Source organism: Ictidomys tridecemlineatus, chromosome 3 (genome assembly GCF_052094955.1).
Source record: "Ictidomys tridecemlineatus isolate mIctTri1 chromosome 3, mIctTri1.hap1, whole genome shotgun sequence".
Taxonomy (NCBI): Eukaryota; Metazoa; Chordata; class Mammalia; order Rodentia; family Sciuridae; genus Ictidomys; species Ictidomys tridecemlineatus.
Window position 1 is genome coordinate 85,824,842 of NC_135479.1, and position 26,419 is coordinate 85,851,260.

Genomic DNA, 26,419 nt, shown 5'->3' on the forward strand with positions numbered 1-26,419 from the left:
TTCTCTGTCATCCCCTGTCTCCATTGTCCACTGCCCCTGTCCAGGGTCTACACACCTCCCCATCACAAAGCTGCTCCCCCCTTACAGGACCCAGCGGAGCCTTATGTGCATCAGCAGAAAGATGGCGAGGAACTCATAGGCAGGCTCTGACCACTGGCCACCTTCACCTGCCCGTGGAGGTGGCTTCTGCCTGAGGAGGTGCCTGTGTGGATGTGGGCGGATCCATGTCGAACACGATTCGTGAAGCAGGGGTGCCCAGCGCCTGCAGCAGACTCACATGGGTCCTGGAAAGATTTCAGACTCCCAGGTCTTGACCCTGCCCACAGAACCAGAATCTGGGAGGGGGCAGAACAGGAATCTGGTTTGAACAAGTCCTCTGGAGATCTTCAGGCTTGAAAACACCTTTGGTAAGGGATCCCAGTGTAAAGCTTTGAGGAGGCATGGAGGTTTTGAATGAAGGAAATTACTACCTTGTCACACCAGTATGTATAAATATGTGACATTGGAGGTGTGTGTGTGTGTGTGTGTGTGTGTGTGTGTATGTGTGTATGTGTGTGTGTAACTGACTTGTTTCAGGGGCTATGGTAGGATCTTACTCAACCCTTACTATCCCCTGAAGCAGTTTCTATAGTCCTCATTTTACAGATGAGGAAACAGAGGCTTCGGGAGGGGAGGTAACTGTCATTTAACCAGACAGCTAGAGGGTGGTGGGGTCCACATTTGAACCAATGGATGAGTCCAAAGCCCATGCTCCAGCCAGTTAGTGATGCGTTTATGAGCTGGGATTTGCATGGGACAGGCTTTTTTTTTTTTAACTTTTCGGGAACAGGCCCGCATGCTGTATAGCTAACTGCAACCTGGTCATGACCCTCCCTGGGGTTCTGAGGTTCCAAGAGTCCTTCCCTCTGGCCTCCCCTCCCCAGGACAAGTCCCAGTGGGTTTTCAAAGGCAATCCTCCACTGTGCTCCAGAGAAGCTGTTTGGGGTGGGGGTGAAGCAGTCCTGCCATGATTTGGTTTCGGAATAAGCTGAGGAACCAGAAACAGGAGGCAGGGAATGAGGCTTGTGGGTGCAGGAATGTAAGAGAAGCCATAGCCCAAAACATCTACCCTAGCTTGGAAATGGGACTGCAAATTTTACTTCTTCAAGTTCAGATGCATCTGATTTTAAAAAAGAATGAATACTGTTACTATCAGTCTTCTGCCATATACGTAAACTAACACACTCAGTTACTCTTCACAAATAGGAAAAACATGCTGGGACTATTCCATTTGGAAAATGAGAGTTTTAAATTATATTGTTTGTTTTCTGTCATTGAAAAGAGGTCTCCATATTTAGGGAATGAGCACAGTGCTTCTAATACAGTGCTACTAGTGCTTTGAACAGTTCTGTGGAGCAACACTCTGTTGGGTAGAGGGGGCCTGTGGTTTAAGAGCCTAGACTCCATTGCTGCAGGACTTTTCGGTGCCTTTAAAAATGCTAATCCTCTCTGAATTTTTAGGAAGGGTATATAATTCCCCACATTTGACCATGGGCCTTTTCACAAAATCTTAGGTGACTAACAGCCACTAGAATACAATTTTCAGAATCCAGGATCAAAAATTCCTTCCCTGCACAGAACATTTAGATTCCAGTGGGCTTCAGACACTATGTAATTCAATAGGGATAAAGAAGAGGGTCCTTTGAGGTTGCAGCAAGCAAGGGCAAGACTGGAGGGGCATTGTCTGGGGAAGCTCTGATAAAGTAGGGACAAAGCATTCACGAGAGTCTGTTCATTCACTCCTGTCTTCCATGGGGCAGGGCCTGCATCTGCTTGGAGGCTTACCTGCCTCCCTAGAACCTCTCACTGACTTGACTCATAGGGCTCCTGCGGGAGCACTGTGTCCCTCACATGGCTCCCCAGCCAGCAGGAAGCTCCAGATAGGCACTTTCCTGGCTTCTTGTAGCAGGTACGTGGCATGGTCGTGGGGAGGCACAACCTACCAGAGGCCCATTGCATGGCCTTCAGGTCACAGGCTTGAGCCAAGGCTGGCCCTGGACCACATGGCTGGATTTTAGCTTTCCTATCCTTCCCTAGCCCCAGGATGCCCAAGATCATTGAAAAAAATATGATCATTCAAATTATTCCATAGTCTGCTAATACCAGGTCCTCTATCTCTTGGGTTAAACCTAAGAGCATTTCCAAGGAAAAGCTTGCCTAAGGTGGGATTCTGGGCTCTTTCCAGCAGGATGAAGGAGATGGCCTTGATCCCATGGGCCCAGGGCCCTCTGTCCTTCCAGGTGCATGATTCCCTTTGTGTATTCTGCAGGAAAAGACGATTCTGCTCAGAGCAATAAGCCTGAGGTTCTGAAGGCACCAGGAGGCTTCAGCAATGTTGACCCATCACCACTGAGCATCCCCTGGCCAGGACCCAGGGGAGCAGCTCAGCAGGAGTGTCCAAGCCAGCAGGGACCAAGTCCTTACCTCTGTGCGTTGCCCCTTGCAAGTGTTGTGCCTATTAACTTGCTTAGTTGTCAGAGTGGCCCAATGAAGGAGATGCTATTTTTGTGTTCTCCATTAATAGAAGAGGAAAAACGAGGACAGAAAAGCCAAAGGATGTGCCCACGCCCCCCCCACCCAGCTAATAAGTGGAACAGCCTGACTTGAACTCAGGCCTCTTGGTGCAATGCCTGCACTGCCCTGCAGGGGGCGCAGTGGAGAAAACATAATGAGGTTGGATGGATGTGCACTCTGGGGTACAGGGACCAAGAGCAAAGGGCCCAGAACAGCTGGCACCCCAGACCTGCTAGGCTTCTGGAACATCTTTGTGTGGTCTGCTCAGTGCAAGGTGCAGGCTGGAAGGCGTGTGTATCTAAAACAGAATGTTTGAGAACTAATGTGCTATATCCAAAGGGGTGTCTCTCAAATGGGGATGTTTAAGAAAGAGTAGGAAATATCGTGCTGGCCAGAGAATATTTCTCAGTAAAAAAGTCCTCTGCTGCCACTCCCACAAACCAACTAATAAAAAAAGAGAAACAACAACACACATACACACACACACACACACACACACACAAATAAACGAAATGAAATCAACTAATGGTAAAGCCATGCAAAAAAAAAATCACACTGGCAGTGACTTCCTTTGCCTGTGGGCAAAACTGACCCATCTAGAAATAAAGGGAGATAGATATAAAGGGTTTCAAATCCTGGGAATGAGTTTTGTTTTTCCATTTAATAATGCCAGGTTTCAAATGGGGAAGAATATGCTTGTCACTATTACACTCGTTCTGTTTAAAACGCATCCAGGGACATTAGTGGGGCTCTATCAGGAGTGAGAGGGTCCCCATGCTGCTTCCTGAAGCCATAGAGAACTCTGCATCTTGGCAGGCATCCCATGCCCCATCACTTCTTTTTGAACACTTGATGGCACACCTGGTCACCACAGGTCAGCTCCTGCAAATGACAGAAAGTGGATGAGTGGCTAATAAGCCAGGATTTCCAGTTACCCAGCATCTGGCCTTTGTGGTGTCTGGGATAGGGACTGGGGATTGGAATAAAGAGGACACTTAGTCATTTTGGGCAAAGTGCATTCCTCAGACCCAATCCACCGGCATGCCCTGCAGATAGCAGTAATTTGATTTTTGACACTCGAATTGAGCTTGAACAACTATAAAAATGAAAAATGTAAAGAAATGACCCTCGTGGGCGGGATTTTTCCTACTCCCATGATTAAAGCAACATGGCTTAATTTATAAATGGTAGTGGAGTCACAAGGAGAGGACTCTTAAACCACAGGCCCCCTCTACCCAGTATGCAAAAGTGTTAGGAAGGCCAGGACTGGGGAGGATGAGCTGCCCTTCCATTCTGTGAGCTTTTGGGGCTCTGGTGATCAGACTGGTGTCTGGCAGTGGCACAGTGAACTGCAGCATGGTTCCCCCAAGTCTGGCCCTGCGGCTGACCAGGTCCTGTTTTTCATCCAAATAGAGAGAGCCCCAGATCTTATCTGCCCCTCACTGATCTTTGAAGGAGGAGGAAAAAGAGGAGTGTGGGGAAGACCCCCATGCTCTTTGCAGTTGGCAATAGATCTCTTGTCTCATCCCCAGGTACCACTGGGATGGTACTACAATTAAAAAAATCCATCATACAAACCACTGCAGGTAGGGAAAACTGTCAGTAGAAAACACAGAGAATGCTTTCCATATATCATCGCTGACACTGCCTCTGAAATAAAGACCTCAGGTGAAGCAAGTCTGGCTCTGAAAGGCACCATGGTGACCTGGATACTGACACTGGAGCCAATGACCTGCCTGGGCTTGGGATAGAGTTCAGTTGGTAGAGTGCTTGCCTCGCATGCACAAGGCCCTGGGTTCAATCTGTAGCACCGCCCCCCCCCCAAAAAAAAATACCTCAAACCAAACAGCTCCACAGGAGAATGAATGAACAGACATTGATTTAACAGATGCATGAAGGAGGAAAACATTTTTCAGCATTTGAATGCTGGGCTTACAAATTGCCCTTCCAGATTGAAGAATGAAAAATTAAGCTGTCCAGATAGTTTATTTGAAGATAGCGGCCATTGTTCCTACTATTCTGTTCTAGTGCCAAATTAATCTGAAGGGGTCAGGCAGACATACCTCATGATGGGAGGTCAGTGCCTGGGGCAGCCCAGACACCAGCTCCCTCTTCCACAAGCCATCCCACCTTCATTGAGAGAAGGCTTGGTCCTGCCCTCCTCCAGGGCATTTTAATTCTGTGGCATTTCTCCTGGGTTGGTCTTTAACGGGTTCCCTGCATTTCTCCTTGGATCTTGGCTTCCTAACTCAGCATTTTCAACTTGCTTTTTAATTGCGGTCGTTCACAGAAACAGCCATATAGATTTTCTTCCTGGAGTCCCCTGAGCCAGATGGCAATGACTTTCTAACTATATGACCACATACATTTGGCTGGAGCTCAGGGGAGGAGCACAGAGCCATTTTTTTTTTTCTTGTCAAAGCCCCTGGCCAGGTGGCCACAGAAGTTCATGTAGGCAGAGTGGAAGGAGCTGGGCAGACCCCAGGACTTACCAAGTGCAACTTGTCCCCCTCTATCCATTGCCGCCAGCCACGATTCGGTTTCTCCCCTTTCTGCACAGCCACGAGGACATCGCCTTCCCAGGTGATGAGCGTCTGCAATGACAGATTCCCAGGCAAATCACATGTGAGGTCTTGAGAGACTGAATATGCCAAAAGCTGTAGCTACAATCCCTGCAGCCATTGCCTGGCTCCTGCTGGCTCTCAGCCAGCCAAGATCCTCCCAATCTCATTTTCCACACACACCCCCATTCTAGCTAAACCGACTGACCCAGGCTCCCTCTGTTCTCTTTTAAAGAATTTTATGCTACCATTTTATCATATGGTAAAGATAGCATTTCAAACCAGTGGGGAAAAGACAACAAATTTGATGGTTAACAACGTAAAATTCCTGGAAGGGGAAAATTCCTCAAAGTCAACAGATAAATAACAAACCAAGAAAAAGAACTAGAGTGTCGCAGCAAAGACCTGATTTCCTTATATATAAAGCGCTGCTGTAAGTCAATAAGAAAAAGATTGCCAACCTAATAGTTCATGTCTACAAAGGCCACGAACAGTGTACCAGGGGGGGAAAAACCCTAACAGATGACTTTTCAACATAAGAAAAATATATTCAACCTCACTCACAATAAGACAAATGCTAATAAGACTGCTTTTCAGATACAATTCATCCTGTGGTCAAAGACAAAGACTTTTGCTAACACACTGAGTTGGAAGGGAACATGGAGAAGCAGGTACCCTCATACCTGGCAGGTGGGAACAGAAAATTTTTCAGAGGGCAATTTTATATTCCCCTTCAAAATACAAAATTGCATATTATCTTTTAGAAATTCTACTTCTGGGAATTTTTCCTGCAGGAGTCACTTTGTCAGGACTGTCCTCTGTAGAATGTAAACGGAGGCAGAGAAGCTCCTTAATTAATCAGGGAGGTGCCTTCATGGCTCTCTTGCCAGTGTTTTTATCTAGAACCATATGACTGGTCCTTGGTTCCCTCCAGGCAATGAGGCCAACTGGTCAGTAGCTCAGGGACAGCAGTAGAACTCACGATGGACACCAAGCTGAGCTGACCAGCAAGGCCTGTTAGAACCCCAGAGCACTCCCACCCCTGTGCACAGATTTAAAATTATACACCTCCAAATTCTTCCTTCTGTTCTCCACTTTCCTTCCTAATACCATCTGCACACCCCCATTCCCCCAGGTGGTCCTCCAGGGTCACCTGCCTCTGTGACTAGAGTACACCTGCTTATGCACCTGCTGTCTTTTGTCCTTGGGAATGACCCTGACGCTAGTTGGTTGTCTTGTAAGTATGCACGAGCCATCTTATACCTCTATGAGCAATATTATGCTACAGGCCAGACGTTTACTTTTTTCTCTATCTTGTAAACCCAGTTGGTAATAAACTGACCTGTGGGTTCTTAATTTTTTTTCCCCCACTATCTTGTGCATTCAAGTCTGTTTTTGTCGGCACAAATCTGTTTTCTACAGATTGTTAAATCTCCCTATTTCTAAAATAATATTTGACCTTGACCATATTACATACTTTATGTACAATTTTATTCCTCCCCAGTGCGTTGAAGCATTGTTTGTTACAGCAAAGGACTGGAAGCTTCATAAATTCTGTCAGAGTGTGGCTGGTTAAATATGGTGTGGTTCTTCCCTGCTAGGCAGCCAATGAAAGAACACAGCCACAGCGTATTGTCTAAATTAAAAAAAAAAAAAAAAGCCAGGTGCAGAGCCTGTGCATGAAACAAGGGAGTGGGGTGGGGAGCCTGCATGGAGATGTTTGTATATGTTCCCTGCAAGGAGGTAAAAGAAGCTCTTCATGGTGATTTTCCTTAAGGAAGGACTGACCCAGGGGACCAAGGAAGGAGATTTAGCTTTTTGCATGCATTAATATTCCCAAGAGCAATTTGAAAAGAAAATTCTACATTCTTCTAAAGGGAGAATAAGTCTCCTTTTCCCTCAAGGCCATCCTAAGCTTCACATCTTCCAAGGTCTTAGAGAATTTCTAGTCACAGGCTGTTGTCTTCAATCTTCAGGGAGGGAGAAATCTCTGGAATACTCATTTGCTGTTGTCCATCATTGGTCTAGGACTTGGAGATCTCTCCCAAATAGATGACATAGAACTCTTGTCTTCCATTCTCCCTCCTCCTGTATGGCCTCGCACCTGATAGTCTCTAATACACGTTGGTTGAGTTGATGCCCATCTCTCTCAATAGGCAGAAAGCCCCATGATAGAAAGGCTACATTGCTGTGCACTTCTGCAACACCATGCTCAGCACTGTGACCTGCATTGCTGGATGGGTTTTACAGTTGATTTTGAGATAAATCCACTTGCCCCCTTGTCTTAAAGAAGGTCCCCAAATAATGCACAATGACCATCAAGATGGACAAGGTATGGTCATCGTCCATCGATTTGACCATCTTCCCCATTGAGTTCAAGACCCTGAAGACAGGAAGGGGGATCTGATTCATAATTTTCTCTCTAACTCCTGACAGAGGCCTGGTGTATACTAGGGGTTTAGCAAATTGTATGCTATATGGAAGGAAATAAAAAAAGGTTAGCCCAAGTGGACCTGTCCTAATATTTTATTTCAATAATTCATATTGGGCAGCAAGATGAGAAGTTATTCTGACCCTAAAGGAAATTGGTTTCCAAGGAATCGTGGAGATACTTACTATATGATAGACTTATTCCTTCACAAAATAGACAAGGAGAAGCAGCATGAGAGCAAGGTCAACTGAACTAAAAACTCTCCAACTCAGTGTGCTTTTGGTTGGTGCCCTCAGCTCTGTGTCAGAGGAGGTTTAAGGAACAGACTCAAAGGTTCTCAAAGATCCTGAGGCTGAGGAAGGAAGTGGATATAAGTGAGCAAAGCGGTTGCTTCTGAGGAAGAGGATGAGGAGGGAGGAGCCCCAGGGATGAGCAGGTTTGCATAGAGTAAAAGAGAGAAGCCAAGCCCCACTGTGATGTCCCTTCTCACAGTGTCCAAGGCTGACATTCAAATCAGCCCTTTCCCTTAGTGAGATACAGGTGGTGTATCATGTTCAATTTGCAGAAGTTGATACCTGTACTATGGATACAGAAGAGAGTATCCTGATTTTTTTTTTGGAAGCACATACTAAATTATTTAGGGGAAATGTGTCTTTCAGAAAACAGTGTGTATGTTGGGGAAGGGAACAGGTGCTAATGATAAAGCGAATGGGCGATCTCCTGGTGAAGAGCAGACAGGCGGTCTTTGCTATATTCTTGTGACTTTTCTATAAATTTGAATCACTTCCCAATAAGTCCTTTTAAAAAGGAAAATGACATCTCTGAGAGCACTGAAGTAGGCTACAACATGCTCCAAAGGGCTGGTGTCCCTCCCACCACATGCAGGGCCCGCCCCCTTGCAGTCCCCAGCGCCACCCTCCTGAGGAGGCAGCTTTGCCCCTCCTTGGGGTCCTCCCCTCTCCTCCTGGGCACTGTTGGCCGTAGCTGCTGCTGTCCATACCACTCTTCCAGCCCTTACTGCCTGCTCCAACTCTGACTGATTATTATTTTTTGTTGAGATATAATTCCCAAACCACAAAACTCGCCCTTTTCAAGTATACAATTCAGAAGGTTTTGCAAACTTACAAGGTTGGGCCATTATCACTGTCTGAGCCCAGAATATTTTTATCACCCCAAAAGAAATCTTGTACTACGAGCAGTCACAGCCCCCATGCCCTCCATCCTCCACTTCCTGTCTATGAATTGGCCTATCCTGGATATTTTTGCAGAAGTCTTTAACACATGGCCTCTGACATGTGGCTTCTCTTACTCAGCATGTTTTCCAAGCTCATCCACACTGAGCATGAATCAGCACTTGATGTCTTCTCATAACTGCTTGAGACCCCATGTTTCATTCATGGATATGGATTACTTCTTTATATTTTATTTCTTTTGAGGTGGCTTGGGTATTTTTTGAAAAGGGCTTTAAACCCTCTTAGAAAGAAGTCAGAGTGGGAAGTTAGAAATCTCTATGACCCACAGGAAAGGAGGAGGGATCTCCAGCCCCTTAGAGAAGAGGCAATCCCATTACAGGTCGGGCTTCATTGCTCCTACTCTGGGCTGGCACAGAACTGGGCATCTCAGGGCCTGTAGGGCCCCTGCCGTCAACCACACACACCTGTCCTTCAAGACAATGAGTGGGGTGTTTTCCAGAGGATTCCTGAGGGTGACCAAGGAGTCGAGAAGCAGAGCCCTGGAGAATATGAGCATGAGAATTACCAGTACTACACCCCCTGCACAAATGCATACGCGCGCGCGCACACACACACACACACACACTCACACACACACACACAGGGCTCCTTATGAAGTTAACGATAGGTGGGGGAGTCCTTAAGTATGACTGAGCCTTGATTTCTCTCCAGTCCTGTTTGAAGGGTTACTTTCTGCTTGCTTTTGGGGTCCTAAGTATCCAAGTACAGTAGTCTCCTTATCTATGGGGAATATCTCACGACTTCCAGTGGATGCCTGAACCATGGATAGTGCTGATCCCTATTTATACTGTGTGACCAGCAGGGCTACTAAGTCACTAGCCCTCAGTAACGTATAGAGTATAGATATGCAAGAAAAAGAAATGACTTACATCCCAAACAATAAGGAGCTGGCAGTGTGAGAGTTCATCATCTTACTCAGAATGGCTTGCAATTTAAAACGTATGAATTATTAATTTCTAGAATTTTCTATTTATGACATTCGGACCACAATTGACTGTAGGTAACTTAAACCACGGAAAGTGAAATCTCTGATAAGGGTGGACTACTGTAGTTCATGCAACATGGCCTTCGGATGCACAGAAAGTTTCCTAGATGATGTCCTGTGAGTTAAGACATTTCTAGGACAGAAGCCACCAATTTGCCAGAAACTTCTGAAACTTACTAGATCTATCTAAACTCTGACTTCATGCAGTCTACTGATTTTTTTGTTAATTTGCATATTTTTCTTAATGAAAAATATTTTTTCAGCCAGTTAGGATCATCTACAATTAAGATATTTCATATAAAAATGTTTGAAATTTCAACATCTCTTGAAAAATAAAACATAGATCTGGCACCTGGGCCTCATTCCTCCATTGCTTGGATGGGAGCTGAGCAGGGCTGCCACATTGCCCAGCGGGCCAAAGCCACTTTCCTTGCCTGTGGCACTCCACGGTGACCCCGTTTCTCTGCCAGCCTGCTCATGCATATGTGAGGCTGGGGGTGGGGCTGGGACTGGGGAAGCTGCCTTGGATCCTGGGCAGGTTGCAATCCTTTCATCTCTCCTGAACCTGCCTCTTCCTTCTACTCAGTTTGCAATCACAGCTCATTGCTAGCATCAATAATTCCATTCTGGTTTCTCTTCCCAGGTTTTTCTCTGTCATTTTACCATTGCGAAGCCCAACTGCTTCTGCACAAAGAGCGTGCAAGTGAGAGCCATCGGCCCGTCAGTACCTTAACATGCCTGCTGTCCAGGCCCTTTGTGTGCTCGTCAAACTCTACCCCGACAGTGAAGTCCAGGTCGTAGTTGCGGAACGTGCTGTTGGTTTTCGTCTTGAAGTTATCGCCGTTTTGTTCGATGATCTTTGTCTGAGTCAGACGTACTGCGATCTTGCGGGTGGCAAAATCAATATCTGTTGGCGAAGGGAGTTGTGGAGGTTAGGATGCGCTCAGCCACACTCATTCATTTCTCTAACAAGGCCAAACCTGAGACAGGGATCAAGTGGGAAAAAAGAGTTGGCCTATCTGGCCAGACTGGGCACCACAGGCAACTGCCAGGAAAACAGAGGAGCCTCTTGGCATCTCCTCAGGAGCCCGGAAGGGAGGGAGAGGAGGCAGACAAAGCTCACCCTGAGCTGGGGCGTGGCTCTCATTGCGCAGGCAGGCGCTCACCCACCCCTGAAAGCTCCCATTGCGCAGGCGCGCACACTAACGCCCCCCCCCCAACACCTAGAAGGCAGCGCTCCATGCTTTCTGATGCATTGGGCTTCCGCTATAAAGATTTCATGGGTTAAAATGTGGATGTGTAACCGATGTGATTCTGCAACTTGTATTTGGGGTAAAAAATGGGAGTTCATAACCCACTTGAATCAAATGTATGGAAGATGATATGTCATGAGCTTTGTAATGTTTTGAACAACCAATAAAAAAAAAAAAAGAAGTAAGAGACTGAAAAAAAAAAAAAACTACTTTGAAAACCCCAGTCTGGATCATGGGTAAAGATGAAAACTTTTCTGCGTGTCCACAGCAGGGAGGGACAGTTACAAACTTTTTAAAAGTTGGTTTGAGGCTTCCCCAGCTAGGGGGTTCTGGCCCAGTTACAGGCCCCCAGCATGGTCTTAAGTGTATCCTAAACAATAAGTGCTGGCTCCCAGAGTTTCTTTTGTTGTTTTAAATGAAAAGATTAATAATCATTCAGCTTTTTAGTGAAAAAAAATTTGAACAAATCAGAGTAAAAGGAACCCCATGTTCTCATCATCCAGATTCAACAAAGATCCAGGATTTGCCAGTGTACTCTAGCTCTATTGTTTATTTTGCTTTGATGTGGTAATGCACACAGTATCTATGTCTTAGCAGTAGTTAGTAAGAGGGAGAAATCTATTTTTGAATAGAAACATTTAATTTCTTAAGCTTTGCATGTTAGAGAAGGTCAGTGCTGAGTCCGCCTCCTGGCTGACCTCTGTCGAGTATACAGTGTCACTCAAGCCAAAAAGTCTTTGTCCTGAGGAACCAATCCAGAAACAGGGATAATTCTGAAACTGCCAAGTCCCTATCCATGCTATGAATGTCAGCATGTTAGTGTTTAAGCCCCCTTAATGCCTGTGAACTCTTCACATATCTTTGATGCCAGTCTGAATCTTCATTGCCCCCACCCAGCTCCCCAAAATCCCCTTATAAGGTTTTTAAAACCCAGAGAAGTTTATTCTTTCATAACCCCCAGGGGTAAAAATGGTCTCAAGAAGAAAAATAATGCCAATGTATTGAATGCTGTCCTCAGAATTCCCATCCCCTGTCAGTGACTAACTCCTCATTGTGCACTGTCTGGTAAGGGAACAGTGCTGCTGCACCTATGAGAGACGCCAGCAGGTATCAGCAGTTCAGAGCGCTCTTGAGAGCTTGCAGAATTCACGTCTACCTCCTTTCTCATGATGGGTAACCATCACTTCCCCTCTCTCTCTTGTCTCCCTAGTTCCTTGATCACCCATTTCCTTTCAGACTTTTCTGGTTACTCTTAACTCCTTCCAAAGGACCACAGTGAGACCAAGCTGGACCACCAAGCTAACAACTCACAATAGAATCACATCTGCTCAGGGTTAGTCTTTTGGACCCTCAATGGTATAAAATCAGATTTGAACTTTAGGGAATACTGTTGAGTAACATTATCTAGTTTGGGAGGTAAAAAGATTCATTCCTGCATTTTAAGGTGAAAGGAGAAATAGGTTCAAGTTGGCATGAGAGGGTGCCTGAGTGCCAGGGTCTTGCTCACCCAATTATTCCCTACAATTTATGGAGTACTTGTCATGTCTAAGAATTCGAAAGTGGGTCCACAAAACAGTTGCCCTGAAGGACCACCTAGGAAGATGTAAAAATTGAAGATTTCTGAGTCCTGCCCCAGGCCCAGAATTTCTGGTGGTAGACCCAGTGATTTTAAATCCTGGACTTACTCATAGAAGTTGTTTGGAGGAAGATCTCCATGGTTTAAAAAAAATTGAAAACCACTGTTTAAGCACCTCCTCACCATGTTATAGGCGAGGAAGTGGAGCCTTAGAGAGGCCAGGACTTGTCTAAACATATATAGCTGAAACAAAAGTTGAAGGGGCTTGGTAATGGTATGGATGTGCAGAGGGACCCAGTGGGGAGGAGAAAACAGTGGTTTTGAGTTTGAGTGACCATGTTGAGAGCCAGGTAAATAAGAGAGGGAACTGATTTTATGGAGGTACTGGGGAATGAAATTAACCAAATTAAATAATGTGCATGTATGAATATGTAATAATGAGTCCCACTGCTATGTGTAATTACAATACACCAATGAAAAAGATTTAATTTTATGGTGAAATACAGCTGAATTTTAGGTAAGGTGAATAGGGAGGGCATGCTGGGTGGACTCTTGGTAATATTTGGGGGTGATAATTATCGTACTTTTTGGAGTCTACTAGGAATGGTGCCCCATGGTAGAACCTCCTTTGGGAAACCTTGCTACCATCATTCTTAAAACAAACCCACAAGCTAAGTATATTTTGTTATGGTTTGGTTATGAGGTGTCCCCCCTTGCCCAAAGCTCCTGGATTCATGCAAGAGGTGAGATTATTAGATTATGAGAGCCAACATAATCAGTCCATCCTAGTTTGAATAAAATGACTGGGGCAACTACAAGCAGGTGGGGTGTGGCTGGAGAGGGTGGGTCACGGAGGGCATGCTGTGGAAGGATTCATCTCCCCTGTGGCCATGAACAGAGCAGCGCTCCTCTGCCATGCCCTTCCACCAGGATGTTCTGCTCACCTTTGACCTAGAGCACTGGAGTTAGCCCACCATGGACTGAATCTCTGAACCAAAATAAGCATTTCTTTCTCTAAGTGGTACTTGTCAGGTATTTAGGTAACAGTGACAAAGAAACAACAACAACAACAACAACAAAAAACCTGACTTAATACACAAATTGGTACTAAGAAGCAGGGTTGTTGCTGTGACCAACTTCTCTATATGGCCCAGAAGCCTTTGGAAATGGTCTGTGGGAAGAATTTGGAAAAGTTTGAAAATTCAGGCTGAAAAAGCTTTAACAAGTTGTAAGCAGAGCTTAATGGGCAATTTTGGTGGGAGCTCAGAAGACTAGCATACCAATAGGAAGGCAGAATGTGCTCATGAGGTTTCAGAGGAAAACGAGGACTCTTTTGGGATTGGACTAGAGGCCATTCATGTCATGTTCTGGGAAGGAACTTGTCTAGGTCTTGTCCATGTCCTGAGATTTTGTGTGAGGCTCAATTTAAAAGTGGTGGACTAATTAATCTAGTGGAGGAAACTTCAAGGCAGCACAGAATTTAGTCAGTGGCATGGATTTTGCTGGCAGCTTTTAGCCAAGCTTACCGTGAAAATTCAGAGCAGATAGCAGAGCCCAAGGATTTTAAAAACTTTCAGTTTGGCCAGATAAGTGGATGTTATGTAAAATTGAGGCCAAGAAAGTTTGTGGTGGTTGAAGAGCTTATAGTCACTAAAGAGATGCTGAGTACTTGACCCAGAGAATATAGGAAAGATGGCTTGGGGGCATCTCAGAATTTGGAAGACCACACCCATTACAGACTCAAGGGTGTAGAAAGGAAAATTTCTTTAAGAAGAGATCATGGGGTCATCCTGGTCCCACAGCAGGGCTTGAAAGTGATTTCACCACGCTAATCCACCTGGGCACTCAGAGACTGTGCAGCTGTGATCCCAGGTGGCCCAGCTACTGCTTGATCTGGCAGAAGACCTTGGCATCATTTATAAGGTGCTGAATTCTGTAACAATATAGGATGCTGGAGTTAAGGGACTGTGGAACAATATTTCCAGCAATATTTCCAAGGAAGGCCTGTAATGTCAGGCAAAGTGTAGCAGTGTCAGAATCTCTGAAATGGAGATGAGTGAATTTATGAAGTTGAAGCCAAATTGAGGATAGATACCCCAGGAATTAAGAGATACTAATAACATGTACTATCTGCCAAGGAAAGCTGCAAAGGCTGAGGAGACAGCCAGACGGGGAGAGAGAACATGAGTGCTGCGACCAGAAAGACCAAAGGGCCAGGATGGCTCCAGCCATTTGGAGAGCACATCTTGCCACCATGTGTCTTAGATACTGTATGCAGATTTATGGGGACTGTCTGGTTTCTTATCTTACTTTGGTCCCATCCCTTCTTTTTTATGCCTCTATTCCTCTCTTTTGGAATGGGAATAATTACTCTGTGCCATTGTATTTTGGATTGTTGCAACTTGTTTTTAATTTTTACAGAGACTCATAGCCAAGAATTTGCCTTGAGTCTCAGATGAGACTTTGGACTTGGACCTTTGGGGCAATGATGGAACTGTTAAGATGATGGGACTCTTGGAGATCGACTAAATGCATTTTGTATTGTGAGATGGACATGAGATTTTGGGGGCTCATGTTGTTGGGGCTTAGAATGTTATGGTTTATATATGAGGTCTCTCCCAAAAGCTCTTACATTAACACAGGAGGTGAAATTATGAGATTACGAGAGCTGTAACCCTCATCAGACTATCCTAGTTTGAATGCACTAACTGGGGGGTGGGTAACTATAGACTGGTGCGTGGCTAGAGCAGGTGGGCTACTGAGCGAATGTCCTGGAAGAGTGCATCCTCTCTGAAGCCCCTTCCCTTCTCTTTCTGCTTCCTGGCTGCTATGAATGGAGCAGTGTCCCTTCACCATGCCCTTCTGCTATGATGTTCTTCTGTCTCAACTTGCACCCAGAGCATTGGAGTCAGCACACCAGTTTAAGAAACTGTGAGCCCCAGATTGAATTTTCCTCCTCTGAGTTCTCAGATATTATGGTCACAGGGATGAAAAATTGACTAACTCGTATTATGTCCATTGTACCAATGAGGAAACTGGCTCAGAGGAGTTGTGTTGTTTGTCCTGGGTTTTACAGTGTGGGAACAACAGAGATGGCATTTGTACCTAGGACAGTCTGTTTCCAGGTTCAAACTGGACTTCAAAAGTGCTGGGAGGACCCAGTTAAACCACTGTCACGTGTGCACTTTCCACGGCTGCCCCAGGTAGCACGACCTTCTGATTCTTGTTAAAGTTCCCCTGGAGACCCAGGGATTTCTGGATGCAGCTGGATGAGCTCTCCCTCTTCCAGGCAGTTTATGTTTTGCAGGACACTTGCATGCTGCCTGCCAACTAAAAGCAATTGTTTTCTAGGCCGAAGGCTCTATAATAAAAGTCAGAGCTGGAGCGATCACCCTCCACCCATGCTCTGACAGTTCATTAGCTCCAAGTCCGTGGCTTAGGGAATGGTACACGAGCACATTAGAGCCACACAGCCTGCAGGGCAGGGGATGCAGGGTGAGAGAAGTCTCTCTCTGCTGCCCTGTGCTGTGAGCCCTTGGAGGCTTCTGGCGGCCAGTGTCTGCAGAGCCCAGAGTTCCTCATCTCAGTTCTATGAGAAGTTTAGTGGTCAATAAATGGACTCATTATTAACTCAGTTTGGGAAATGAAGAATGAAAACCAAGAAAAGCTGTTTTCTGCACAGAGAAGCATCACAGAGACTTTGAAATAAGAAAGATGCTCTGTGACTCCAAGGAGGGATCCAGGAGGCAGGTTTCCATGATCTTCTGTGGCCACAGAGCCCCTCTGTGGTGGGACATCCAGCCTTCCAAATATTTCACAAAACACCAAATGGAAAGGACTGACAGGACCTTTTATGAGCCACTTATCTTATCTACTTTGGCACCAAAACCATGGAAATATGTGCTGTTCCATTTTTCTCCCTTCAAGGCCACTGAGGTTCTCTTTAGACAAGACCAAGTGGTCAGATAGTTCTTTCCTTTTCTTTTTAAATGTTGTGCATTTTTTATTTATTTAATACTTCTATTCTATTTTTTATTTTCATTTTTTTGGTGCTGAGGATCAAACCCAGGGCCTCACACGTGCTGGGCAAGCGCTCTACCATTGAGCCACAACCCCAGCCCCAGGTATTTCTTACTTAAAATGGATCCTCCCTTGGAATTCCTAAAAGCCACTAAAGAATACCATCCATATTCTAGTTAGTATAAACACATCCGTGGGAGAGAGGGGCTAGCAAGAGGCTAATATATCACATGCAAACTCAGATCTCTCTCTTTCTATCCTAGAGATACCATCTAGCAAGTCAGGTGATGTCTGTGTGTCTAATTCTAGTCCCACGGCTGAACAAGTGCCTTCAGATCCAGATCCCTGCAGCCACAGTGGAGCTATTAGTAACCACACTGGGTTTCGTGAGGATTTGGTAAAGTTGATGGGGTTAGTGAAGATCTTTGCCCAGTGGCTTGTATTGGTGGCAGTGGCTGCACAAATGATAGCTGCTATCCTCACAATCGTCGTTACTATGCCTGGGGTCCCCCAGGTCAGCTTCTTCAGAGTCTTTTGCATTTTCCCAGATGATCTCTGAACATTTGCTCCCTGAATCCTGTTGTAGTCCTCCCAGCTTCCTATATCTCATGAGGCCCAGCCCCAGCCTTGCCTCCTGTAGCCTGTCCTGCCCTCCTCACCCTCTGCCCAGGCTGCACAGTTTCACCTCCAGGAGACACTACCTGGGGCTTCCTGGAGTTTTTCTTGAGGTCGATTATTCTGTCTTCCTTAGTCTCACCTCTACCAAGACAAAGACGGAGCTATCCCTTAGCTCTGTGTGCCCCACCTAGAACCAAACACAGTAGATGCTCAAGAGGTACCGTGGATTGGCTAATGGAGGCAGCATGGTCCACGACAGTGGCTCTCAAGATGCCAGCAGCAGCAGTGGTGTCTGGGAACCTGTTAGAAGTGCAAATTCTGGGACATGTCAAAGAGAAAATTCTGCAACCCATCCCAAAAGCTCTGTGGGTTGAGCTCTGCTTGTTCTTCTAAGTCTTCCAAGTGATTCAGTATGCACCAAGTTTAGTACCACTGGTATAAAAGAATGAGGAGTGAGGGGCAGATTTGTCCCTGAGTCCCCAGGTATGTGATCCTAGAGAAGTCATTTTCCCTTTTTGAGCACCAATTTTCTCATGATAAAATAAGGGGTTATTGTGTTGACCATTTAGTAAACAAGATGGTGAAATGCTTTTTGCAGTGTTAGGGAACTCATGGGTCTTCCCGTTGGCCTCCACCCTTGACCTTGACTCTTCGAGTCTAGTAGGGATCACAGCAGTATTTCATCCAGAGCAACATTCTCATATTTATGCATCATGTATGTGCATCCCTAGAGTCACCTGCCACTCCATGAAGCAGTCCAAATAGTGATTGACTCCTCCCACTATCGTCACAGCCTGTCATGTGGGCTCCTTCTACAGCCTGGTGGGACATTTCCCTGCCTGGATCAGCTTCCTCCCTCTATAGTGTGATTGAGCAGTTATCTCCTGCTCTGGCCCTCTGTGCTGAAGTCCAACCTGTGCTAAACCATGTTGCTACAGCCACAGTTAGGAAGGTGTGTGTGTGGGGGGATAAACAGAAATCATCTATTAACCAGGTGAAATAAAGGGGAGTGCTCCAGGCAAAACACTAAGGAAGAATCGGAAATTACAGAGAAATTTAGAACTGAAGTATCCCCCAGCAAGTGAGTCTATTTCCACTCTATGGATGTGGAAGTTGAGGCTCAGAGAATTTAAGTGGTGGGTTCAGAGTCACCCAGCTAGAGAGCAGGGCTCCTACCAGTTTTCCTACAAACACAGCCTGTTTGTCATTCACAACTAAAGCTCTCTAATAAAAATCATTGCTTGTCCCTTGTTGCCTGCAAAAGTGGATCACCGCTAAAAAGGCCTATTGCTGAGAAAACGGGTTTGGCCCTGTAAACACCAACTCTAGTCAATCTTCCTGACCAGTGCCGGCGGGGGGAATCTTATTAGGGGTTCTATGCAAATGGAATCAAGCATCACGTCTTCTCTGTGTTGAAAAATGGCTTGGCCTCCCGGCCACCCTTTAGTGTTTGCACAGGCCAGTTAATCATGTCACCTCTGCTCCACCCCAGGGAAGGGGGCCAAATATTCTGCTGGTAGATTCGTTGTTGGATATTTATAATCAAAAGGGTTTAACTGCAGCTGTAGAAAACACACACACACACACACACACACACACACACACGGATCACAAAAACAGTTTCTCTTTGAACTTTGCAGAGGAAATTATTTTCCTGGTATGGTATTTTAACACCAGGGTTATCAAGCATGTTTTATCTGCTCTTCTGGATTAAAGGTATCTCTGAGCCTGATTTATAACCAGGTGAAATGAATTTCTATCTCAGAAGGAAAGGTCCAAAGGCAAGCTATTTCTGAATAATATATATGGCTTATAGCTGCGGCAGAAGAAGAAGGAAAAAAAAAACCAACACTACCGAAGTGATTTTATTAAAGCATACTTTTCATAACTGCATTTTGAACAATACAAGCCATAACGTTGAAATATGAGTATGCTACGAAACATTAAAATGCTTTGTAATGTGCTTGTGAAAAAAAAATCTAAAGTTGCAGGCTAAAAGGGCAGCTGCTCTTTGTAAATTAAAGAGCAGAGATGCACATGTATTCATCACCCGAGATCTGAGAACCACTCAAAGAGAACCATTCAGCTTCCGTGGGCTTCGAACCTGGACTCTTTAATTCTCAAATCATTGGCACTTTTAGGCAATTGTGAGAAGCAGAGTGGAAGAGCAATCTTCTCCTTTTTTTTTCCATACCATTTCCTCCTCCAGAGAACACATTTTAGGGAGGAATTAGACTGGCCCCCTGCCTGTCTCCTTCTCTCACTCCCTCCTGAACAGCAGGGGTGGGCTGGAGACCCCGTGTGCATCCTGCTCCTGCTCCCTGGGGTCACCCTGGGGTGACCAGGAGCATCCCTTCTGTCTCCATCTTTGACTCTGCTCTGAGCTCAAGATCTTATGTCATAGTCTAGAGCTCACCACTGGGATGGGTGTTAGGGTAGACATGCAGCCAGCATCTACAAGGAAGCGACCACACTTATTGTTGCCACCTGACTTTTCCCACCTCTCATCACTTTCCATTTGAAAGTTCCACAAGGTACCACATGGTCCAAGTGAAGACTTTGCCAAGGTGTATAATTTTCTTGATTTTTCAGCACTAGCAGGAATCCAGTTGTCAAATAGATTCATCCTATCAGACGTTCGTTCATTCGTTCGTTCATTCATTTTCACCCAGGGATTCTGAGTGACCCTCTCGTGCTCTGAGCACCCTGTCTGCCTGCTTTTGATGCCTCCATCCCAACAAGCCTTGGTCAGAGTGAAGCTCCTCCTCTCCTACCCCACATGTTTGATACCCTGCCCTAGAGCCCTGCTGTGGAAAGAGTTTGTGTTAGATGATAGAAACAGGGCTCCTGTCTAGGACAATTTCCCAGCCACATGTGGCCCCAGGCAAGTCTTTCCACCTCTCTGGGCTTCAGATTCCTCACCCTGTAAAATGGAAAGCATCCCTTCTGTCTCCATCCTTGTCTCTGCTCTGAGCTCGAGATCTTATGTCAATACGCCAGGTTCAATATTCTCCTTGGATGTGTAGTGAGCATCTAAAACCAAAGTCTGCAAAACAGAATTCCTAACGCACCCCCCCCCAGCCTCTGACCCTGCCCACTGGCTCCTCCCCAGCCTTCTCCATTTCAGGAAGGGATCACCATCTTCCTGGTTCTCAGCTCCATATCCGGGAGTCATCTTTGTCTCCTCAATTTACTCTTATCTGCAAGCCCCATTAAGGTTCTTCAAACTATATGCTGGACCTGTCCTTTCTTCTCTAGCCCCACAGACACCACCCCAGGCCAGGCCATCGCTATGCCCTGCCTGGATAGCATAGCAGCCTCCAAGTGGACCTTCCTGCTTCCTGTCTTGCTCGACTAAGGTTCATCCTCTATGCTGTACCCAGAGGGGCCTCACAGAATATAAAAAGGATCAGTTCCAGGGCTGGGGATGTGGCTCAAGCGGTAGCGCGCTGGCCTGGCATGCATGCCGCCCGGGTTCGATCCTCAGCACCACATATCAACAAAGATGTTGTGTCCGCCGAGAACTAAAAAATAAATATTAAAATTCTCTCTCCCCTCTCTATCTCTCTCTTTAAAAAAAAAAAAAGGATCAGTTCTATCTCCCCATCTTAGGGTCACTTAGCTAATCTCTGCCTGCCTTTCTACCCCTTCCCCCATCCTCACCTTCCTCCTGAACATGCCCTTGCCATGCCCTTGCACATGGCCATGGGACCATACCTGCCTCCATCTCTGCACGGGGCATTCCTCTCCTTCCTGAACAACACTCGCCTTCCTGTGAATGTGGCTCCCTGAGCATCCCTACAGCCTGGGCCCTTGCTGACTCTGTGCCAGGAACGACACTTGTCCGCTTCAAGACCTGGCTGCTTTGCCACCTCCTCAGATGGCCTTCCCTGACCACTCACCCCCCTCCATACCATTTTTCTTGTTTATTTTCTTAAAAGCACTCACCACTACCCAAAATCATCTTCAACTGTTTGCTTGCTCTCTGCCTCCAGCACCTGCAGGTAACCCCTCTGAGCCTGGGGACCTCTGTCCTCATTCACTGCTCTATGGCCAGTGCCCAGAACACTTCCTGATGTGCCGCAGGTGCTCAATACATTTGTTGAAAACAGAATCAATTAAATTAAATAATGAATATAGAGCTCTAGCAACAGGGATTTTCATAGCATGAAAATAATATGTGCTTTCACTCACTGCTGATGCTAGACGGAGGGCTCATGAACGTTTGCGGTGTGGGGTACAGTTCAGTGGTATAGCACTTGACTGGCAAATGTGAGGTCCTAAGTTCTGTCCCCAGTATCACCACCATCACCACCACAGCAAAACCCATTGGAACAGAATTTTGCACATTAGCGATGTTCAGGAATTTTCCTGGCAGAGGAGGGAGCTGTCTGACTTTGGTCTCTAAGGCTACCCCTTTCCTAGTGGAGCTTTCCAGAGACCCACCAGGACTGCTTGCCACAGGTGCTGCTCTTTTAAGTCTGTGATTATTCCTTTAAGTGCAAAATACAGATGACCTTTTGTGAATTAAGAGAAAAATGGGGTTTTCCCCAATTGTTTATTTATGGAATAAAAGATCATCTAAATTTAACATTAAGTAATTTTAGGACACACACCTTCCAATATACATCACCATCTTCACTATTAAGTTATAAGTTATGAAAATTATGAGTTATATAAGATTTTCATTTTCTGGGTTGAGTCCTTCTTGATGCTTTCCCACCCAGTCACCAAATGTGACTGGACATGTCCAATTCCTCCCCTTCTCAGCACGCCTCCTCCTGTCTTCCTAAGGCTGGGCAACAACCCCTCCAGTTCTCTGACAGTCTCCTCTGGTCTAGTCCCTCCTGGGATGGCAGAGTGAGTATGATGACCCTAGTCCCGGCCACTGTCCAGTTGCACTTCTTCCCAGGGGCCTGTCCTTAAGGGACGAAGTCCAGATGTGATAGACCACCTTGAACATCCTGCCATCTCTGACTTTTCTTTCACTCCCTTCTTTAGCTCTGGCAAAACAGCCCCTTCCGGTCTGTCAGGCCCGTGCCCTTGCACACAGCCATGGGGCCGTGCCTGCCTCCATCTCTGCACGCGGCATTCCTCTCCTTCCTTCAGAACCACCCAGAAGTACTTGGGAAGCCTTCACTGACCCCTGTACTGAAGCCCCCTCCACCATCCTGTGCACACGGCTTGTTACGATTGTTCTGTGTGACTCTTGCCCTTTTGGGACCAAGGTACCCACTGTCCCATCTATGACCGATTTTTATCTTCTTAGATGCATCTCATTCTACAGATCATTCTTCCAACGTCCCTTTGATGTTCTTCCCACTGAGGGTTCCCCGTGGCTTCCCTCTGAAAGCAGGTAAGGCTTGCAACACTCAGACTGGTAGAACCTGGTGGCAGTGATACTTGCTGGTTTCTGAGGCTGGGTCACAGCAGGCCAAGCAACTTCTACCACCTCTCTCTTTGGCTAGAGAAGAGGTCACACGGGGAGACCACACGTTGATGTTGGCACATGTTCATCGCCCAGCTGAGGTCTCAGCCACCAGTGAGCACCAACCACAGACATACATGTGGGTGAGGATGCCTCTGAGATGACCCTAACCTCGGCCACTGTCCAATTGCACTTATTCAGAGCCTGTGAGCAAAAACCATTAGGATGAGCCTTCTCAACCCCAGAGCTGTGACAGGTAACAGAAGATGTCTGTGGTTGTTTCAAGCCACTGTATTTTGGGACAGCTTTTCACAGTAGCAGAAAACAAGAACGCCGTTTGTGCATGACTGTCACATAATGATCTGCACCAGTTTGATCCCCCTGTGAATAGACAGCAGGTCTAACATTGCTTCAGGTGACATCCATCTCTCCTTCCACAAATAGCTGCCAGAGCTCTGGCACCAGAGTCTCCTCCTGGGAAGAGCTAATAGACTCTCCGCCAGTGTTCTCTAACATTACTGAGATCCATCCTTGTACCCGTCCTCTATGGCCTTCCCTTTAAAATGTCCCCATTTCTCCTATTCCCCCATCCCACCTGAAGGAGGACCTCAGGATGTCACAGATTCCTCAGGATGAGAGAGTTCACCAGCTGCTTGCCTCAATGTCAGGAAAGAGCCTAGAGCCCAGGTGTCCAAGAAGGCAAGAGACACGTACCATGGTCTGACCCGTGGCTCTTGTTCTTTGACCTCATGACTTGATAATTCAAGGCAAACCCAAAGGTTGCCACGGTGTGTCATTCTCCTGAGGCTGGCAGCTGAGTCACATGGAGGAAGCCAACGTGTGGAGTGTCAACTGGGAAAGTGACAAAGCTAGTGTGCTGCCCAGACCCATATCTCTACAGAACCTCCCTACTGAGCCAACAACCAGAGCCTCAGAGAAAGCCAACTTCCTGGCACTGGGGGCTAAGGTCTAAGAAAGTGACAGTTCTTAGGTAGGGAATGATGCCAAATCCAGTGGGATTTACACTTCTGGGGATTTGCAAAGATCTCCACACATGGTGTTCCCAGATGCCAAGTGTCTTAGTGCTCAAAGGGCAGGGAAGGCAAGCTTCTTGACTTAAGTGTTGGGACAGCAAGCCTTCCCTGTAGCCAGGCTGTGGAGGACACTGCACAGACCCACTGAGCTGCTATTCGCAGGTTGGACCGTGGGGGCAGCCACACCTCACCTGCTTCTGGCTGAGACTCTAGAGACCTATCTTCAGTCCCTGCCACCCAGAGGAAAATCAGGTTCCCTGTCTCAAGGGTAGGATGATGACTCTGGCTGAGGATTTCTGTGTAGAACATCTTCGACTTGAGATAGGGCAAGTTTTTCAGGCTCTGACACCCTGTGGGCTCTTGGCAGCTGGGTTAATCAGACCACAAGCATGTCCACATTCCGTGTCTAGCTAGTACCATCATCTGCAGGATTCACCCCAGTCAGTAAGGTGCCTGCTACTCCTCTATGCTAAAGAGACCCTGGTACAAGGGGGTCAAAGAGTTTGCTCATTAGAATGAGATCAGTGTCATATGATGTTCAATTGGAGGTTTTGACTGAAGCTCTCAATACTAAGGAGAATTAGAAAGACCAGTCCAAAGCCTTAAAAATGGAGACACCCAAATACTGCATACATGACTTGTGATGCCCTCATCCACATCATATATGTTGGTGTCAAAAGGTCCAAAGGAAGGCTGCTCTCCGGGAGGATTTCTTGGACAGAGCTGTTGGTACACCCTGCAGCAACCCATCCCCCCACAGAGTCTCCCACCTTAAGCCTGAAGAGTTGGGCTCTAGGGGCTTACTTGCAGAGCTATAGGACAAGTGGAGACTAGGGTTTCTAATTAAAGTCTCCACAGGGAAGAGCAGGAAAATGATATAAAGGTGCTTTCTGATGATATTCTGTGAGTCCAGTTTATTCACCATGTGGCTGAGACCCTGAAACTTCCCAGTAACCCTTGTTACAGTACTTCCCATTGTTCCAAACACCATCACACCCAACACCATCTAGAGAGACAGACAAGGTTGGAGCTATTATCCCTATTTGGCACCTGAGGATACTAAGGTTCTGAAAGGGTAAAAAACTGGTTTCAGGTCACAGAGTAAGTCCTTGGCCCCACCTGGGGTGACCACTCTTGGCTTCCTCACTTGCATGGCATTGTTCAGGATTATAGATCTATGCTCCAAATCAACGACCCCTGCATAGGTTTAGAATTCCATTTCTACTGCCACTTGTGCAACAGGGACAGGTAGAGCCTGAGAGGAGGGTTTTTGCCTCCTCTCCCCCAACCCCTGCCTGCCCAAGTATGTAGCAGGAAAATTCTGATAGTCCAGAGGAAAAAGAAAGTTATGCACTGCTGGAAGGATGTCTAGAGTATGTACTGAGAGCTCTAAGCTCTGTCAAGTAGGAAATGCATCCCAGCTTTCCTTCATTGTTGGCATGGTAAACATATTTATTAAGCTAAAACTTACTCAAATACACAGAAAAACAGATGATTCCCATTCTTGGAGAGACCTCCCACCATTATATCCAGAGTATTGGGCTTCTGATCCCACCTGCTCATAGCTGGATAGAGTCTGTGTTCCTGCCAGCCCCCAAGAAACCCACCCTACCGTCAACTCAGGGCACACTGAGAGGTAGTCCCAGATAAGCAGAGGGTGGTTTGACCCACGTGACAAAGCCTCTCCTAGCATTCTGCGGGCCTGGTTTTCTTTAGGCAGAGAAAGCTTGCTAAGTGTCCTTTACAAGGCTGACAAAGGAGCCAGCAGGGGTCATTTGTGTATAACATCAGACCCAAATGGTCATCAAAAGATGGCCACCACAAGGCAGGACGCAATCGGGTTCTTCTTTCGAGTTAGGTCATATCTTCTGTGTGTGGGTGTTTTCTGTGGGCCAGGCACTGTGCTAAGGAATCTTATTTATTATTATTCCCAGATGGCAAATAAGGAGATAGAACCTCCGAGGATTTGCACAAATTATCTAAGTTTTTCACAGCCGTAAAGAGTGAGGAGTGAGGATTTGCGTACAAGTCTATGGATCTGTCCAGAGGGCCAGACTGATGTCCTCTCCACGTCCCCTTCCCTCCTGCCCCCTCTTCCCTCTTACCCAGGGCCTTCATGTAGCCTTCAAAGTTGTCATTACTCTCCATCTCCCAGGTCCCATTCTGGTCCCTCGTCATGGTGACGGCCTCTGGTCTGGTGTGAGTGTGTGGAGAAGGTCGAAGAGCAGGCTGCAGGGAGAAGGTATTGAGAGGAGGTGTTTTTATAGCTTAGTGGACCAGGTTTATGGCTCTGAAGATAACCGATTCAAAGGTCATATGTACAACTCAAAGGAACTTTCCTTTCCTTGGCAAAGTTCAGCAGGTCTGTGAGCAAATCAGGCACAAAGTTCTAGTGTGGCCAGGCGTATATGTGTGTGTCCCAGTGACCTCCACCATATGGAGAGCCTGGAGCAGCTCATTTTTGGCTGGCTGGGCTCCTGCAGAGCCCCTGACCCCACACAGGACACTCCATCCAGTTCCTGAGGAAAACAAATACTCAGTGTCCACTCACATACATTATAGATCACCATCTCCCGGGCTCCAACCAAGACTCAGCCAGCCATGTAGCCAGCACTCCTGACCAGGCTAATGGCACTGGGAAGATGTAACCCACCCCTCTGCTCCACTCTGTGCCAAGCAGCATTCATACTGCGCCTAGTTTTAGCTC

The 26,419-nt window shown here is 46.5% G+C and overlaps 1 protein-coding gene across 1 annotated transcript; it reads right to left on the reverse strand.

Annotated features, from left to right (window-relative positions):
* Nucleotides 1-3,195: 3,195 nt before the first annotated feature.
* Nucleotides 3,196-25,941, reverse strand: Rbp2 (retinol binding protein 2). Its single transcript, XM_005328020.4, has 4 exons — nucleotides 25,818-25,941; nucleotides 10,512-10,690; nucleotides 5,046-5,147; nucleotides 3,196-3,435 (listed from the first exon to the last, which is right to left on the reverse strand). Exons 1-4 carry the CDS (start codon nucleotides 25,888-25,890, stop codon nucleotides 3,385-3,387), a joined length of 405 nt encoding a protein of 134 aa, XP_005328077.1. The 5' UTR covers nucleotides 25,891-25,941; the 3' UTR covers nucleotides 3,196-3,384.
* Between the last annotated feature and the right edge of the window lie 478 nt (nucleotides 25,942-26,419).